At 39.2% G+C, this 19,959-nt stretch overlaps 1 protein-coding gene across 1 annotated transcript; it reads left to right on the plus strand.

Moving 5' to 3' along the window:
- Positions 1-6,622: 6,622 nt before the first annotated feature.
- LOC147283498 (uncharacterized) lies at positions 6,623-7,739 on the plus strand. Its single transcript, XM_086243941.1, has 3 exons — positions 6,623-6,922; positions 7,012-7,128; positions 7,683-7,739. The coding sequence occupies exons 1-3, from the start codon at positions 6,623-6,625 to the stop codon at positions 7,737-7,739; spliced, it is 474 nt and encodes a 157-aa protein (XP_086100067.1).
- The last annotated feature ends 12,220 nt before the right edge of the window (positions 7,740-19,959 follow it).

The raw sequence follows: 19,959 nt of genomic DNA on the forward strand, positions 1-19,959 counted from the left end.
GCCATTGAGGTCGTGTACCTCAGTATTCCTCCAATTATGTGAGCGTTTCTGAGTCGGGCTGAAGACACTAAATTTAGGGTTTCTTGGGAGGCAACCCAAGTTTTGGATGGCTGAAGATGGGAGCTTGATCTTAGTATTCGAGCACTGCTGGAAACCATGACTTCTAATACCTAGGGAGCTCTAAACTCAATCTCTTTGTTCTTTACATATATGTATTTCTCTTCTTTACTTAGTATGTTTGTCCTTCCTTTACTTTTTTGATTCATTGCATGCTCTTTCATTATTTTAACATTGAGGACAATGTTTTATTCAAGTTTGGGGGGAGAGTTTTATATAATTAGATTTCTATTTGTAAAGTTTTTTATTTCTATTCGTTAAAAAAAAAAAAAAAAAAAAAAAAAAAAAAAAAAAAAAAAACCTAAAATATTTGTTTTCTCTTTAAGCGTTAAAACAATTTGTATATATATAAAAATATATTCTTTTGTGTCTTGAGTCCTGTAGTGTAACTCCCCGAACCTTGAGCCCATAAACACACTGAAACTTTGCCATTTAAACCTCTTTTCAAAGAAAGAACCATGAATTTAACATAATACATAAATACATATAATAAATCAAGTGCGAGCCCAAAAATATTTATGTAAAATCACTATATAAAATCGATTTAAATCAAATTAAAATGAGTCTCACTGCCTTGTCTTCTCCTCACTGCCTCCTCAGCTTGCTTAACTTGCAAAACACAAATAACCACACTGCACCATATCCATGGTATACCGGGTCATTCAAACAAACAACCCGGTAAGCTCACTAGAGCTCGTATGAGTGAAATGACGTAAAATTATCCTCAATAATTCTTCAATTTCCATACTTAATAATAAACCACAATAATAACCAATATTTACTCAATCACATAATAATTTCATCACCAATCTCATCAATAATAATAATAATCATTATGGCAAATCAATTGCCTAATCGTCGACTATTAACCTCAACATCAATTATTCACATCCTAATTAATAATCTCAATGCATAAACACCATCGTTTCCATCTTCAAGATTCAAGCCTATACTTTACCAAATCCTAGCAAACAGTGCACTACAAGCACACAATACAAATAATCATCTATCTAATTTCACTCACATCGCTCTTTGAAATCCCCCAATTTTAAAACCATTTCTCAAATCCATTTTTTTAAATCATCTCAAAACTGTAAATCGAACTCTGAAGAACAAATAATACTCTCAAGCTATGAAACTATTAAAATGTCTGAAATAAAACGCAATGTCTTACTGAAACTGTCATTTAGAATGAACCATGCATTTAACATAATAAATAAATACATATAATAAATCAAGTGCGAGCCCAAAAATATTTATGTAAAATCACTATATAAATCGATTTAAATCAAATTAAAATGGGTCTCACTGCCTTGTCTTCTCCTCACTGCCTCCTCAGCTTGCTTAACTTGCAAAACACAAATAACCACACTGCACCATATCCATGGTACACCGGGTCATTTAAACAAACAACCCGATAAGCTCACTAGAGCTCGTATGAGTGAAATGACGTAAAATTATCCTCAATAATTCTTCAATTTCCATACTTAATAATAAACCACAATAATAACCAATATTTACTCAATCACATAATAATTTCATCACCAATCTCATCAATAATAATAATAATCATTATGGCAAATCAATTGCCTAATCGTCGACTATTAACCTCAACATCAATTATTCACATCCTAATTAATAATCTCAATGCATAAACATCATCGTTTCCATCCTCAAGATTCAAGCCTAGATTTTACCAAATCCTAGCAAACAATGCAATACAAGCACACAATACAAATAATCATCTATCTAATTTCACTCACATCGCTTTTTGAAATCCCCCAATTTTAAAACCATTTCTCAAATCCATTTTTTTAAATCATCTCAAAACTGTAAATCGAACTCTGAAGAACAAATAATACTCTCAAACTGTAAAACTATTAAAATGTTTGAAATAAAACGCAATGTCTTACTGAAACTATCATTTAAGATGTTTACTGATGAAAAATCATTCCTCAAAATACTTCACAACTAAAACCTCACGCCACATCCCGTGCATAGGCACGAGTAGGTAGATAAGCTCGCCACTTCCTGTGCAGAGTGATCTCAATGCACGGGCAGGCAGGTGAGCTCGCCACCTCCCGTGCAGAGCGAATCGATGCACGGGCAAGCAGAAATGCTCACCACTTCTCGTACAGAGCGAATCGATACACGAGCAAGCAGGTGAGTGGGCTCGCCACTTCCCGGGCAGAGCGAATCAATGCACGGGCAGGCAGGTATCCTTGCACAAACTCTAACACAACGTTCTCAAAACTAACTCATAACTATCATTGTTTCACAATATAATGCCTCTTGTATATTCAAATTCATCACCACGTATGCAACATCATCAACACATGCTTGTGAGAAGATTTATACTTAAATCATAGATTCGAAACCCAAATCAGAACTTAATTTAATAACCAAGAAGCTAGCTACACCCATAAATAAAGTTAAAGCTTCCAAATTGTATGTATAAAAATCCAATTTTAACATTCACCCTCCACCAAAGAGAATCTTCTCAAATAAATAAATCAAAGTTCAAATAAATCTAAAGATATGAATACAGATTTAAATCACTTTCGAAAACCAAAGTCCAACTCACAATCTTTTTAGCTCAAATCCAAAATCAATATATTGAGAAATGAATTTAATCATCAAATGTATAAAATATTTCAGAAAAACAAAAGTTAGTCCACTCACTGTTTACTCCAAACTATGCCAAATCCTTTCTTAAATTGATTCCTACTCACAACCCCTCACTTGTTTGCCACTCAAATCATACCAATACTTCCTCAATAAGTAACTTGATTATTTTGTAAAATAATTGCCTAATCATCATTCATTAACCTCAACAATAATCATTTCTTCTCTAATTCAGCAATTATTCTCAGGGCAACTCTATAATTCTGAATTAATTCCTTAGCCTCAAATCCTCATCAATTCATTCTAATGATCCAAATCCTACACTTAGCCTTCTCTAACATATAACAACAAACACACAAAACAGTCAATTCATTAACGGTACTCTACATTACAATCCGATAAGTTTCACTCACAGTGCAATCACATGAAATGACCGAAATGCCCTTCATGGCGCCATTGCTTGGATATCAAATCCGGCTGCATAACGGCATCGGGAATGAGATTTCCCGAACCTGTGTACTTATTAAGACCAGACAACCAATTAAAATATAAACGAAAACACAAATGGCCGCTGAAGAATAAAACTTTCTAACTTTCTGAAAAATAAAACCTAAAAACTGAAAATAAAACTAGGAGGCAAGAGGTCTAGGGTTCTGAAGTATATGACATATTTATAGAGGTGCAATCCTTGAGAGGCAAGGAGAAGAAGACTTGTGGCAGCAGTTAGGGTTAGGAGCATGTGGGCTTGCGGCAAGGCTAGGCCTGGTGGGCTTAATTGACTCACGCCTAGCCTAGCTAGGGTTCCTCTTGTCCTTGCGCATAGCTGCTGGTCTTGGGCTGAAGTCTTGGCGCATTAGGCTTGCACAATGTGGGCTAGGGTTTCACTCCATGGGCTATCACCTTGAGGCTTGCACATTGGGCTTGCATGTTGGGCTGAAGTGGCTTGCATGGCATGCATGCGCATGCATGGGCTGCCACCTTGGACCATGCGCATAGAGCTTGGGCTATTAGGGTTTGGCGCATGCATGCATGCATGGCCCATTTGGTTTCGGCATCCCATAGGCCCATGGCCCATTTGACTTGTTGACTTGTCATCTTTGACCCTTGACCATTAACTTTGACTTCCCATTTTGCCCTTCATTTCCATTTGAATTTGAATTCATTTCTTCCCTCTATTCATTTCCATAGAAGTCCACCACCTTCTAGAAGCTTCTGGAACCTTGACTTTGTAGAGTTGACTTTGACCAACATTTTCTAGTGCAACTAGGATTTCTTGTAAATGAAGGATTCCTTATCTGTTTCGACTTCTTGCAATGACCATATTGCCCCTGGGGTCTCCTAGTGTCATTAGGACTCATTTCCCAAGTAGGGTTATGTTTCCTAGTTCAACCATAATTTCCTGTTCTAATCAGGATTTCTCATTTCTGGCTCCGCAATGATGGTTATGGGCTTGATGTTTCCTAGTGTGACTAGGAATCCTCATTTGACTAGGATTTCTGCACTTTTCCTGGTTTGACCAAGATTTCACTCGTTTTCCTAGTTTGACCAGGAAATATCCCAAAATGGTTCCATTTGCTTCATTTTCCTATTTCTGCTTCATTTGCTTCATTTTCCTATTTCTGCTTCATTTGACCTGAAAATACAAAAACAAGACAAGAAACACAAAAGATCGAGTTCTAACACTCGAGGTTAAGGAATTAGTATCATAAAGTGATGCAAAATGCACACTCATCAGCGACCACAGGGTCCGAGTAAGGAAATGGACGTTAATGCCTGGGGGGAAAGATTAACAAAACGAGAAAACGTGAGATAAACTCAGTGAGTGGACAAGTCATGAAAACGAGGCACAAAATTTAATTATCTTTTTACAAGGCTTAAAATTTAATTAACTCTAAGGCCTCACCTCGCTCTTTGAATTCCCCTAGTTTTAAAACCAATTTACAAACTCCTTTCGAAAACATCATGAAGCCTTCAAACGCATAGATTTAAATAACTCATGTATATCAGAGACTTCAAAGTTTCCCACAAAATATATTAGGTAGTAATATCAATTAAGACCTCAAATAAGAATACTAATAATCAAATAATTAAATCTCACAACTTAAAACTCAATCAAAGAAAGATCTCAAGGACTGCATAAAATCACATCGTACTAGTATCCGGGGAACTGCTGGTCATACGTGCATGCAGAGCTTGTGATGCTGGTTATACAGTGCCGATTAGGCAAGTGCAGAGCATAATGTAATGCTGGTATGTGCACGCAGAGCTTATAATGCTAGTCATACACCGCCGAGTTATTTCTAGGCGAGTGCAGAGCAATGTGTCATGCTGGTCATACACTGCCGACTAGGCAAGTGCAGGGCAAATGTTGGTCATACACCGCCGAGTCATCTCTAGGCGAGTGCAGAGCAAATCTATACCTGCTAAGGTGGTACTAATAGGACAATTTAAAACTGCTCATATTAATATTGAAAACATTCGTGCCCAAACAAGATTTCTGACCATTCAAAGATCACCTCATTTCAAACATATCTCGATAATAAAAATATCTTATAAATCTATATAATTTATGTTAATTGTAACCAATCCGTAATATCATATTGAACTAGGTCTTTCCAAGATCTTCCATTTGCAACATATTTGACATAAGTAAAAAAATGTATATATAAACACCATTGCCCATTTAAATTCATAAAACTCGTAACTCAAATCAAACCCATGTCAAAAGATACGTAAACTATTGAAATTCACCACATATGTTCATAAAGAAAATGTCTAACTCTCAATCAATATTTCTAAGCCAAAACTCATGATAACCAAAATAAATAATAAAATCATAATTTAAGAAAAACACTTTCAAGATAATAGTCCAATTCAATTTCTATTTTTTTTTTCAAACAAATTCAAATAACCAATATGAATCAAAACATGAATTTCGTAAAATGTTCATAAAATAAAGTCCACTCACATTTAATCTTTCTCAATCCCAAAACTCAAATAATTAATATAAATTACGAATTTTATAAATCATTTAAATTCTTAAGGGTCCACTCACAAAGATAGCCCTAGCTTCAATTCTCCGCCGGATCATCATGAGCCATGGTCATCTCGCCTAAATTCGAGTTGATTGGTCTAGGAGATTGATCGAAATTGATGGAGGAAGGTATGGCGATTTCTGGGTGTTTCTCCGAACAGAACTCGTGTGCAGGGGTTGGGCTGGCTGGATGAATGGCTAGGGCAGGTGGTCGGTGTCGGCGAGATGGGTGGTGCAGTGGCTCGGGTTGGTGGACAGCGGCCAGCGCTGCTAGTGCCAATTGACTGCGCACAAGAAGAAGGTAGAGAGAGAACACGGGGAGAGAGAGAATGAGGAGAGAGAGAGAGAGAGAGAGAGAGACAGTGAGCTCGGGGGGGGGGGGGTCGGCGGTTGAGGGTGTTTGCCGGAGGTCGAGGCCGGCAGGGGTGGCCGGCGATGGTGAGTGGTGGTGGTTAGGGTTGGTGCGCGCAGGGGAGGAAGGTGAGAGAGAGAGAGAGAGAGAGAGAGAGAGTGTAGTCGGGGAGAGAGAAAAAAATCAGGAGCGAGAGAGAGAGAAGTGATTTGGGTTTTTAAAAACCATTTAAGTAAAAATTAAAAATATGCCCCCGACTTTGAACGTCCGTAAAACCCAAACCGTAACTCCGATTTACGCGTGCTTCATGTCTATAAGCTCGTGGACTCGAGATCTTCCTAACAAGCCCAAGGTCAAAATCAAAAGCCCACTAACTTTAAAAGTCAACTTTTGGGTCAAGCCCAATTTAAAAAATAAATTTTTTTAAAAAATACGTGATCCTATACTCTATCTTATGTCATTGAATTTCAAAACGGGGCCTTCCTCATGTGCACATGCTTATTGTGTTAGATGAAAATGATAAGGTTCACAACCCAGATGATTATGACCGCATTGTTAGAGCTGAAATATCGGACGAAGATGGAGAGCCGAAACTTTACAATGCAGTGTTAAAACATATGATACATGGTCCATGTGGAGTACAAAACCAACATTCTCCATGCATTAAAAATGGCAGATGTAAAAGAAGTTACTCTAAATTCTTTGCACCCGTCACTATTCTAGGGAGTGATTCTTATCCAATTTATCGAAGACGAGGAGATCGCATGTCTGTCCCTCTAGATCGACATGGAACTGTAATGGTTGATAACAGTTGGGCTATTCCATACAATCCGTGGTTGCTTTTAAAGTATGATTGTCACATCAATGTAGAAATATGTTGCAGTATAAAAGTGTCAAGTACTTATATAAGTATGTTTACAAAGGACCAGACAGAGTCGCCCTTGAAGTACAGCTAGATCCTATTAGAGACGAAATAAGGCAATTTGTCGATGCAAGATGGGTATGTGCACCGGAAGCACTATGGCATATTTTCAAATTTACCATGAATAAGATATGCCCATCGGTGTGGCGATTACAAATACATCTTCTGAACATGCAACAAGTCCAATATCAGGCTAATGACACTATAACAAATATTTTGTCAAATGATGGATTATCAATGAGAATGCTTACTGAATATTTCACTCTGAATCGTACGGATGTGGAAGCGAGAAGATATTTGTATCGAGAGATGCCTGAACACTATAGATGAATCAGTAAGGAGAAAATATGGACTAAACGAGTAGGCCTTCAAAGGGTTGTTGGGAGGATATACACAGTCTCACCTTCTGAAGGTGAAAAGTTTTATCTTCGCATCCTCCTTAATCATGTGAAAGGACCAAAATCATTCGAGGATTTACGAACAGTTGATGATGTAATGTGTCCCACGTTTAAGCAAGTAGCCGAAAGACGAGGTTAGCCAATAAAATCTTATTTCTTGATTTTCAAATGATTTGAATCATAATTTTTTTTTTTTTTTTACGTTCTTAATGTTGTTGTGGTTTTTGTGTGTAGGTTTATCAGAAAAAGATGGCAGTATTCAACAATGTTTGCATGAGGCATCTACTATGAGGATGCCATTAGCTTTACGAAGATTATTCGTCACAATTTTGGTGTATTGTAACGACCCGACCCAAATTTCCACTAGAAATTTAAATTTTTATTTAACTATGTTTTTAAGAGATTTCTTTTAAAGAATGTAGAATTTTATTTTAAAGATTTTGGGATTTATTTGGAAAATAAAAAGGGTTTTAATTTAAAGTTTTGATTGATTTATTTATTTTTGTTTTTGTTTTTGTTTTAATTTAAGGTTGACCCAAAGTTGACTTTGAAAATAAATGGGCTTTCGATTTTGACTTTGGGTCTGTTGGATAGGTTTCGAACCCACGATCTCATAGACACGTAGCACGCGTCGTTTCGAGTTACGGTTTGAGAGATATGGACATTTGAAGCGAGGGGCAATTTTATAAATTTATAAAAGTGGGATTTTAAATAACCAAAAATCTGAAAATTTTTTCTGATTTCTCTCTCTATCTCTAGAACTTTCTACCACATTCTCTCTCTCTCTCTCTCTTTCTCCCTTTATTTCCCTCTCACCCGCACACTCTCTCCCTGTTTTCTCCTCCCCCCGCAACCCGCCCTTGCACATCAACCAACGTCCACCACTCTCGCCGCCGACCACCACCAGCCGACCTAGCCTCACCGGCGTGTCCCCACCGCATCGACCACCATCTCCCAATCACCCCCTTGCTGCCCAGCCCTCACACGCGAGCGAACAAGCTAGAAAATCCTCAGCCGCCGCTCTTCTCTTCGCCTAGCCATCTTCAGCCACCTGAGGTCACCGGCGTGCCTCCCCGATGCCGGCCAGCTCGCCAACTCCTCCTTCAGCTAGCCCAGCCCGCGCGCACAGAAAACCCAGCGGTTTGGCTCCCCTTTGTTTCGCCAAATTTTCGATTGAAATCCGGCGCCAATCACCTCCCTTGTAAGTGGGTTTTCTTCCTCTTTCTTTGGATTTGCATTTCCTCAGGTTTGTTAGCTCTGAAAATATAGAAATTTGAAACTTCAAATTATGGGGTTTTAGGGCCATTTCGGAATTTCATGGATTTTTGGATTAGAGTGTGTTCTTGTTGTTTTATTGGATAAGTTTCATCTCTAGGAACTCCATTTTTGTTGTTAGAACGGAAAATTAGAGAAATTTTGGAGAAATGGTGGATTTTGGTTTATTACCGCCACCTTGAGCGGCTACAACGGTGGTTTCAACCACCCAGCCACCACTTCCCTTAGTTAATGTGTAAAACATATCCTTAATGAGTTGGATTGTTTTTGGATAGGTGGACGCCCCTTGGGTTGAAGGAAATTTCAATTTGGATCGTATTTGAACACTTTTTAGATAACGAATTTACCCTCAGACGGTGTGGTCGATAGAGGTAGGCTATGTAGAATTATATTTGAGGTTTATAATTGGTTTTGGGCTATGTCATTTATAGTTGGAAAGACGGAGTTATTGTAGAATTAATTTGAGACTTTTTAATACTAATTTCGTTCTAGGGAGAGCCTTTTGATCAAAGTGAACATCGGACGAGTCTCTTTTAAGTTGGGACTGGTTTTGGGACGTTTGGGGCGATGTTGGGTTGAGCCAAAGAGATTCGAAGAAAGAAGTAGTGCTTACGGGGTTATTATGCATTAAGTAAATAAATCCTCGGGTTAATTGATAAATGGGCGTGACAATTAGGTTCAATATTTCTTGTACACACTTTAATTATTATCGAATCAAGACTAATTGAAATTATGGTTTATTCTTTAGGTGAGACGATTGGGGTTCGCGACGATCCGGCGGAGGATCGAAGTTAGATTTTCTCACTGTGAGTGGACCTTGAATTTTAATAATTTATGTTTTTATGTGGTTTCAATTTCTTTGGCTTAACTTGAATTCATTTTGAGCTTTAAATTTAAATGTCTATCAAATAATCATTTATATTAACTAAATACACTTATCTTGGATTTCATAAATTTCACGATCAAAAAATATTTTAGCGTGCTTTCATATATGAATTTATACTAAAAGTGCGTACTATGTTTGGAATGGCGTATTTAATTTCAAATTGGTTATGGAAAGATCGTTTATATTTCGTATTCTTCGTCTCAATGTTTATTTATATTTGTTATGGGATATTACAATTTAAGGAAATGATTTTGATGAGTTTGGTTTTGTTAAGAAGAGTTTTGGAAGAAAAATGAAAGGATTTGAGATTTGGCTTATGTGTTTATGAGTTATTGATTTTCAAACCACCCACTTCAGTACCCTTCCAAGTTATCAGATTTAGAAAGGTCTTTGGGACCCATTGCGGCACACACATAGGCTTTGGGCCGTGTGTCGTGATGCTTGACCCTTTGGGGGTTGGCTCTGCGTGCACGTACGACAGAATTTATGGCTCTGCATGCGTATGACAGATTCTTGGCTCTGCGCATGTATGACAGATTCTCCGAGTAACTGACTTGGTGTGTTGTATATGTATTATACGGTTTTATGGTGATAATTTATTTTAAAATTATAAAAGTATTCAGAACTTTAAATATTTGAATTCTATTTGATAATTAGTTTATTTTATTTTATTTTATTTTATTTGGTTATGAAAACAAATTTTGAGCGAGTTTCTGAAAGCGTTTTAAAACTAGGGGATTTCAAAGAGTGACGTGAGGTCTTAGTGAAGATTTGATTTTAAAGGAATTTGAAATGATGAATCACTTAATGTTTTGTTTCTTTATTTTGTCCACTCACTGAGAGTTTTCTCACATTTTGTTTTTGACGTTCCCCCAGGTAGTTGTGATCATCGAGGTCGGACCGTACCACGTCGAGGCATTTGAGTTTCACATCTCCAACTTATTGGTATAATAGGATCAATGTCTTCCCTTGAAATTATTAAAATGAGATATGATTGTATAGTCGATTAGATGTGCTCTGATTAGAGTTGTATTACTTGTTGTGGGCCTGAGATTTGATTTTTGGTTGTGGTAGAGGTGGTTGATATCTTAGAAGTGTTTTAACAGGTTTTGAAATTTCTGGATTAGTCCATTTTCAAGGGAGGTTTTGCTGAATTTTCGGTAGGATTTTCTTTGAATTTGGATCCCGCGTGATCCTTCCGGGTTTCAGGGTGGAATCCGGAGGTGGTCCTGACATGTATTGTGAACCAACTGGCGTACGGAGATTATGGGACGAATTTTATCCATTCTTGATTGAAGATTATCCTTCTTCAAGAGACGTAAATGATGTGTTCGTCATCAACAGACTCTTGCGTGATTTAAACGGACTACTGGAGCAGTTTAACAAAAACATTTCACAATACGATCTTCCCCAAATGACAAGTGATGTCGAAACAAGCTCAATGGAGCCGAGATGTATTCAAGATGAAATGTTGATAAGCATTCCACAAGGGGACCTCGATGCAATTGAGCGTCTAAATGACAACCAAAAGTTTGCATTCAACACAATAATGGGCGTAGTTGACCGTCATGAAAATTGAATATTCTTTGTGGATGGTCTAGCTGGAACTGGAAAAACTTACTTATATCGTGCATTGTTGGCAAACTTAAGGAGATTAGGTCTAATAGCATTGGCAACAGCAACATCTGGAATAACGGCTACAATATTGCGAGTGGGAGGACAGCCCATTCTAGATTCAAGATTCCACTAAACCCTGATGCATCATCAACGTGCTCTATTAGTAAACAATCTAATCTTGCAAAATTGATACAAAGGACAACAGCAATCATTTGGGATGAAGCCATAATGGCGCATCGTCATGCCTTTGAAGCATTGGATCGAACTTTCAGAGATATATTAGATGTCGATTTACCGTTTTGGGGGAAGATAATGATCTTTGGTGGAGATTTTCGACAAGTTCTTCCCGTAGTTCCGAAAGGGACCAAAGCTGAACAAATTCAAGCCAGTGTGGTGAAAGCATCATTTTGGTCGCAAATAAAGATTCTGAAACTCAAAGAAAATATGAGATCTAGAAATGATGAACACTTTTCTGAATTTTTACTTCGTGTTGGCAATGGGGAAGAACATGTGGTCAAGGATGACATGATTAAAATACCAGAAAATATGGTTGTATCGTGGGAAAGCGAGCAATCCATTAATCAACTGATTGCTAAGGTTTTCCCTAATTTGGAAGATTATGTATATGATGCGAGGTACATGGTAGAAAGAGCCTTAATAACCCCTACAAATGAAGTTGTTGACATGTTGAATGAAAAGATAATTGGTATCTTTCCAGGTATGGAAGAGACTTTGTATTCATTTGACAAGGTCGAGGACGACACAAGAAATTTTTATCAACCAGAATTTTTAAATGCAATAACGGTTGGTGGTTTGCCGCCACACAAATTGACGTTAAAGAGAGGTGCTCCAATCATGTCGCTAAGGAATATTGATCCGAAATTGGGATTGTGTAATGGTACCAGATTATTGTGCCGTGGTTCTTACCAAAACCTCATTGACGCAGAAATTCTAACTGGGCAATTTGCGGGAATTAGAGTTTTTCTACCAAGAATTCCTCTAAAGAATGCAGAGACTGCTGGACTCCCATTCGAATTGACAAGGAAGCAGTTTCCAATTAAATTGAATTTCTCCTTGACTATAAACAAATCTCAAGGTCAAACAATACCACACGTAGGGATTTATCTTCCAGATCATGTTTTGTAAAGACCCGACCCAAATTTTCACTGGAAATTTAAATTTTTATTTGACTATGGTTTTGAGAGGTTTTTTTTTTAAAGATGTTGAATTGTATTTTAAAGATTTTGAGATTTATTTGGAAAATAAAAAGGGTTTGGATTTAAAATTTTTATTTTATTTTTGTTTGGGCTTGACCCAAAGTTGACTTTTAAAATAAGTGGGCTTTTGATTTTGACTTTGGGTCCGTTAGATAGGTTTCGATCCCACGATCTCATAAACACGTAGCACGCGTCGTTTCGAGTTGCGGTTTGAAAGATACAGACATGTGAAGTGAGGGGCAATTTTGTAAATTTATAAAAGTGGGATTTTAAATAACCAAAAATCAGAAAAAATTTTCTGATTTCTTTCTCTCTCTAGAACTTTCTACCACATTCTCTCTCTCTCTCTCTCTCTCTCTCTCTCTCTCTCTCTCTCTCCCTTTATTTCCCCTCTCACCCGCACACTCTCTCTCCCTGTTTTTCTCCTCCCCCGCAACCACTCCCGCACCCCTTCCCCTGCGCCCACAACCCAGCTCACCGTCGACCACCCCTCGCCGACCCGGCCTCACCAGCGTGATCCCCCCAGGCGCCGACTGTTAGGATGCTGACTTTTACAGCCAAGTCATCATCCAGGTCACTTTTAATGGATTGTTTTGGTGGTTCAATTGTGCCACTTGTCAAATTGTAATTAGTTGAAGTGTGGCAATTAGTTAGATTAGTGGGGTTGTTGAGATAAGTGGTTTAGCTACCAGCATATAAGCTGTTTTATGTTGTAAAGGTGAGGCGTGAATTGTATAAGGTTCCTCTGTTCTTAATAAAAGATTCCAGTGTTCTTCTTGATTGGGTAAAGGTTGAACAAGGTTCTATCATTGGTATCAGAGCAGTGCTCGGTTCTTGCTTCCCTTCTCTTTCATGACCAGAGCGTCTACTCGTGCTGCAAAAATGGAAGCTCGCTTGTCCAAGGTTGAAGATGCGTTGACGGAGATTTTGGGTCACCTCAAGTCCATCGATTCTTGTATGTCCAAGGTCGATTCTTGCATTTCTGCTGTCGATTCGAAGTGCGAACAGCTCCGTCGAGATCTTCCTGTTCATCTTGATTCCGGCCAGAATTCAGAGGTGACGCCGCCAGATCCTCTTTTGCGTCATCAGGATTCCACCTTTGTCCCTCGTCCTCCTTTGGTTAAGCTTGATTTTCCCCGTTTTTCAGATGGTGATGATCCTTTGGGTTGGGTTTATCAGGCTGAGCACTATTTCGATTATTTTGGCATTCCGGCCGATCGTAAGGTGAAGATGGCTTCTTTTCACATGGAAAATGAGGCTCTCCAATGGTTTCAGTGGGTTAATTGCGTCAAGAATTATCCTCATTGGGATGATTTTACTAGGGTTTTTTGTAAGGAATTTGGGCCTACTGATTTTGATGATTATGCAGAGGCTTTGGTGCAGCTTCGTCAATCTGGGTCTCTCAAAGATTATGTTGCCGAGTTTCGTCGATTGGCTAATCGTGTTCGGGACATTAGTCCGGCTATGTTGAAGAGTTGTTTCATTGGCGGGTTAAAGCCTGAATTGCGCCATGATGTTAAGCTTCTGCGTCCTCATGATGTCCATGAAGCGTCTGCCCTCGCCCATCAGATTGATGCTAAATTGTCCGATCTCAAGATTCGATCTTCTTTTGCTAAATCTCATTCTTTCTCATCCAGTTCTAAGAATTCACCTTTGCAGTCAATTGGTAACACTATGCATACTTCTGGGTCTGTTTTGGCCACTCCTACGCAATTTTCTCGATCAGACCAAATTAGGAAATTTACCCCTGAGGAGATCCAGTCAAGAAGACAGAAGTGTCTTTGCTTTCACTGTGATGAGAGGTATGTCCGAGGTCACGTGTGTGCTAAGAAACAGTTGCTTCTTATTGATGTTCAAGATGATGATGGGGGAAGTGATGAGAGTGATGAAGAAAATGTTCAGCCTGCTGTCACTGCTTGTGCTTTATTTGGTACTCCTGCTCCTAAATCTATTAAAACTATGAAGGTTATGGGGTTCATTAAGAATTGTCCTGTTGTGATTTTGCTCGATTCTGGTAGCTCTCATAATTTTGTGGATTTTTCCTTAGTTAGGAAGCTGGGGGGTCATCTGGATTCTTCCAATACCTTTGACATTATGATAGCAGATGGGGGTAAAATTACTAGCAGGGGTTGTTTTCCTAGTGTTTCTGTCAAGATTCAGGATTATCAATTTGTTACTGATCTATATGCTATATCCTTGGGTGGTTGTGATGTTGTGTTGGGTGCTCAGTGGCTTAGTACACTTGGTCCTATTTTATGGGATTTCAAAAAACTCCAAATGGAATTTGAGGTTGATAATCGTCGAATCTGCCTTTCTAGCACCAAACCATCTCACCCTGAAGTCATTTCTTCTCTACAAATGGAGAAAATGTTGCACACTACTCAACTAGGAGCAGTTCTATTTCTGGTGGAGCCTGTTGTTTCCAGCCAGCCACTTCCAGATTTGACCACATCTCAGGACGCAGAATTACACCAGCTTCTCCAGGAATTTCAGGATATTTTTCAGCCACCCTCCGGCCTGCCTCCCCATCGTTGTCAGGATCATAGAATTCCATTGGTGGAAGGTGCCAAACCACCAAGTAGCAGGCCTTACAAGTATGGGCCTTTCCAGAAAACAGAAATAGAAAAATGTGTTCAGGAATTGAAGGACTCAGGCTTCATTCGAGACAGTAACAGCCCATTTTCTTCTCCAGTTCTGTTAGTTAAGAAGAAGGAGGGTACTTGGAGGATGTGCATGGACTACAGAGCTTTGAATGAGCTCACCATCAAAGATAAGTATCCCATTCCCTTAATTGATGAGTTGTTGGATGAATTATTTGGTGCTCAATATTTTTCCAAATTAGATTTAAGGGCTGGTTATCATCAAATTAGAGTTCATCCTGCTGATATTGAAAAAACAGCATTTCGCACACATGATGGACATTATGAGTTCTTAGTAATGCCATTTGGGCTTACTAATGCTCCTGCAACTTTTCAGAGTCTGATGAATGAAATTTTTAGGCCTTATTTGCGCAAATTTATTCTCGTTTTCTTTGATGACATATTGGTTTATAGTCGTTCATGGGAGTCTCATTTACAGCATTTGAGGATGATTTTCCAGATTCTGCAGACTCATCAGTTGTTTGTGAAACAGTCTAAGTGTGCTTTTGGTCGGTCTCATGTTGAGTATTTGGGGCATGTTGTTTCTAGGGACGGTGTGAGTGCTGATCCTGCAAAGTTGCGAGCAGTAGCAGATTGGCCTTTACCAAAAACTGTTAAGGCTTTAAGGTGCTTTTTGGGTTTAACTGGATATTATAGGAAGTTCATACCCAATTATGGTAGAATTTGTGGGCCTCTAACTGTTCTCACCAAGAAGGAGGGTTTCCATTGGACTCCTGCTGCCACTGAAGCTTTTCATACCTTGAAACAGGCCATGCTTTCCCCACAGGTTTTGGCTTTACCAGATTTCTCTCAACCATTTGTGATCGAGAGTGATGCTTCTAGTTCGGGTATTGGTGCTGTCCTTCAACAACAGGGAAGGCCTATAGCTTTCACTAGTAAGGCTCTTGGCCCTAGGAATCAGGCACTCTCTACATATGAGCGGGAGATGATGGCAATCATTCACGCTGTTAAGAAGTGGCAGTCCTATTTGTTGGGCAGGCATTTTGTTATTAAGACTGATCACCACAGTCTTAAGTATTTTTTGCACAATCGGGCGAATACCCCATTTCAGCAAAAATGGGTAGCTAAGTTGCTGGGTTTCGATTATGAAATTCAGTATAAGCAGGGAGTTGATAATCAAGCTGCTGATGCTCTTTCAAGATTGTATAGTGATGTTAAGAATTCCACTGTTGTTGAGTTACAAGCTGCTGAGTTGGAGTTGGATTCCAACTCTTGTCTAGCAATCTCTTACCCTTATTTCGGTTGGTTAGACGAATTGAGGAGGCATAATGAACAGGATCCTTGGATTGTTGCTAAAATAAAGGACATTCAGGCTACACCACATCCAAAGTTTCATCTGGATAATGGCTTTCTGAAATATCAGCATAGAGTTGTCCTTAGTCCTACAAGTTCTTGGAAAACCAAGATTTTTCAGGAGCATCACAGTAGTCCTACTGCTGGCCATCCAGGTTTCCTAAAAACTTACAAGAGACTCTCTAGGTCTTTCTATTGGGAAGGAATGAAGAAGGATATCACAGCTTTGGTAGCTGATTGTTCAATTTGTCAACAACATAAATACCAGACTTTGGCTCCTGCTGGGTTATTACAGCCTCTCCCTATTCCCACTAGAGTTTGGTCTGATATCTCTATGGATTTCATTGTTGGTCTACCTCCTTGCAAGGGTCAAACTGTCATTTTGGTGGTAGTGGATCGTTTTTCCAAGTATGCACATTTTTTGCCCTTGTCTCATCCTTATACTGCCATGTCAGTAGCCCATCTCTTTGTGGATCAGGTTTTTAAACTCCACGGCATGCCCACTTCCATCGTTAGTGACAGGGATCCTGTGTTTATTAGCTCATTTTGGAAGGAATTTTTCAAGCTCCAGGGTTCAGCTCTATGTATGAGTTCCGGTTATCACCTTCAAACAGATGGTCAGACTGAAGTGTTAAATCGTTGTCTTGAGACTTATTTGCGGTGTTTCTGTAGCTTGCAACCCAAACAATGGTTACAATGGCTGCCTTGGGCTGAATGGAGCTACAACACTGCCTTTCATTCAGCTGCAGGAATGACTCCCTTTGAGATTGTTTATGGCCAGCCTCCTCCTTCTATTCCTGTATATGAAGCTGGCACTACAAGATTGGATGTAGTTGATCGAAGTTTGCAGGCTAGAACCAGGGTATTAGCTCAACTCAAGGCTAACTTGGAAGCTGCGCAGTGCCGAATGAAGGTGCAAGCTGACAAACACCGAACTGAAAAGGTGTTTGATGTTGGTGATTGGGTTTATTTGCGTTTGGTTCCCTACCAGCACAAGTCCTTGGCTTCCCACCCTTTTCATAAACTTCAACCCAAGTTTTATGGACCTTTCCAGGTGCTTGCCAAAGTTGGTGCAGTGGCTTATAAGATCCAGCTTCCTTCCAATTCCAAGTTACATCCAGTTTTCCATGTTTCATGTCTTAAGAAACATTTGGGGTCTGCAGTGGTTCCTACTATTCCCTTGCCAACTATCACTGATGATGGTATTTTGCAGGATACTCCCGTAGCCATCTTGGACAGGAGGATGATTAAACGTGACAATGCTGCAGTTACTGAGGTGCTAGTCCAATGGCAACATCATCCTAGAGAAGATGCTACTTGGGAGAATTACTCTGATCTTATGGCTCGGTTCCCTGATTTTGCACCTTGAGGACAAGGTTGATTTTGAGGGGAGGGTATTGTTAGGATGCTGACTTTTACAGCCAAGTCATCATCCAGGTCACTTTTAATGGATTGTTTTGGTGGTTCAATTGTGCCACTTGTCAAATTGTAATTAGTTGAAGTGTGGCAATTAGTTAGATTAGTGGGGTTGTTGAGATAAGTGGTTTAGCTACCAGCATATAAGCTGTTTTCTGTTGTAAAGGTGAGGCGTGAATTGTATAAGGTTCCTCTGTTCTTAATAAAAGATTCCAGTGTTCTTCTTGATTGGGTAAAGGTTGAACAAGGTTCTATCACCGACCACTCCCGAGCTCACTCTATCTCATTCTCTCTCTCCCCCCTTTTCTCTGTGCGCACACACCCAGCCACCCAAAACCCACGCCGCTGGCCACCTCCCGACCAACCCAGACCACCGACGAGCTCCCCTCGCCGACGCCCACTTCGCAGACCCTTCCTCCTCGCCGGCCAATCTCTTCGCACGCAGAAACCAGCCAGAAAACCATCCAGCCGCCGCCTCTTCTCTTCGGCGATTCCGGCCACCTCTGGCCTCCGTTCGAATTGATTTTAGGTGGGTTTTCTCTCCCCCATCTTGGGCTTTATTTCCCCTGTACTTTTAATGGTTAATTTCGAGTATTTAGGAAATTGAAAATTTGGATTTGTAGTGATTTTGGGTTCCCCTTTGAATGTAGAGATTGTGGGTTAATTTTGTTGTGTTTTAGATATTTTCCACCTCTTAGGAAGGTCAATTGATGTTTAGAATCGGAAATTTAAAGAAATTCAGAGGATTTTTGAGTTCTTGGGAGAGTTGAGTTCAAGGCTTGGAACCCATTTCGGATTTGATTGAAAGTTTTGGATTTGGTGGTGTGATGTGGTTGTTATAGACAATTTCACTCGTAGAAACTTTCACGTGACAATCCTAATAGGAAGTTTTTAAGAAAATTCTGAGTTTTGGTGAATTTTACCTTCGGAGCCGCCAAGTTGGGCAGTGACAGTAGCGAATACAACCATTCAGTTACCAATTCTAGTTTCTAGCACCGTTTGAGCGTCTAACTTTAGTTAGTTGTCGATTTATATAGAGTGGATGTATTGGAAATGATTGGATTGTAATTTGGACGGTGTTTGAGTACCTTTCCGAGACCGAACAAGCTTTAGAATAGTTGTGGTTTTGAGGTTAAGCTCTACGTAATTAATTTTGGAATTATGGTTGGATTACTTTGTGTAATAAACGTTGATTTTAACCGGGAAGTTTTGGAGTTAAGTATGGTATTATAGGTTTAAGAGAAGAAATTTCTAACTATTATCTTGAGCGAGAGTTGGGTGGGACATTAGGCTCCAAACACACTCTCTTTAAATGTCGAAGAACCGAGGCTAATCTATGGTTGTATTGTTTTATTCTATAGGCGAGACGATCGTGGCTCGAGACGACCGGGAGGAGGATCGAAGTTAGGATTCTCACTGTGAGTGGACTAACTTTTAATTTTTCTGAAATGTTTTATATGTTGATGATGAAATTCGATTTCTTGACTATATTGCGTTTGAACCTAAGTTAAAGGATTTTTGAGATAGAATTTGGTTTTTCAAATCTTTTTTCCTAAGTTTAAATCGATGTTTATGGTTTATGCATGACGATCTAATAAGTTTTATATATTTTCTTGAAGAAATTGATTTGGACTAATACCTTCATCATGTTGATTTATTGCCATTGGAGAGCATGTTTTAAAACAAGTTTGAGGAATTTCATTTATATTTGAAAAATCTTGTTTTAAGCTTTGAATAAATTAAATATTTCTATTTGAAAATTGTGGTGGAAACTAAGGATTTTGTGGTTTTGCGTATTCAAAGTTTCATGGATTTATGTATTTGGTTTTGTTAAAGAAAGTTTAAAAGGATACGAAAGGACTGAGTTTTATTTTAATATATTTATGATGGGGTTATGGAAAAATGGTTTTCAAACCACCCTTTGCAGTACCCTCCAGGTTATCAGATACATAGGTCTTTGGGACCCATCACGGCACACATATAGGCTTTGGGCCGTGTGTCGGGATGCTTCGCCCTTTGGGGGCTGCTCTGCGTGCACGTACGACCAGGATTTGCCTGCACGTGCTGATTTTATTCACACGTGTGTATGGCCAGGATATTGCCTGCACGTGCTGATTTTATTCACACGTGTATGGCCAGGATATTGC

The sequence above is a fragment of the Dryas octopetala genome, chromosome 5, assembly GCF_963921425.1.
Source record: "Dryas octopetala chromosome 5, drDryOcto1.1, whole genome shotgun sequence".
In the NCBI taxonomy this organism is placed as follows: domain Eukaryota; kingdom Viridiplantae; phylum Streptophyta; class Magnoliopsida; order Rosales; family Rosaceae; genus Dryas; species Dryas octopetala.

Excerpts from the sequence above, each read along its gene's own strand:
- LOC147283498 (XM_086243941.1), top strand. The coding sequence starts at position 6,623 with ATGCTTATTGTGTTAGATGAAAATGATAAGGTTCACAACCCAGATGAT. Across the intron at positions 6,923-7,011 it reads CTCTAGATCGACATGGAACT|TATAAAAGTGTCAAGTACTT; the intron begins GTAATGGTTGAT and ends AATATGTTGCAG. Across the intron at positions 7,129-7,682 it reads AATTTGTCGATGCAAGATGG|GTTTATCAGAAAAAGATGGC; the intron begins GTATGTGCACCG and ends TTTTGTGTGTAG.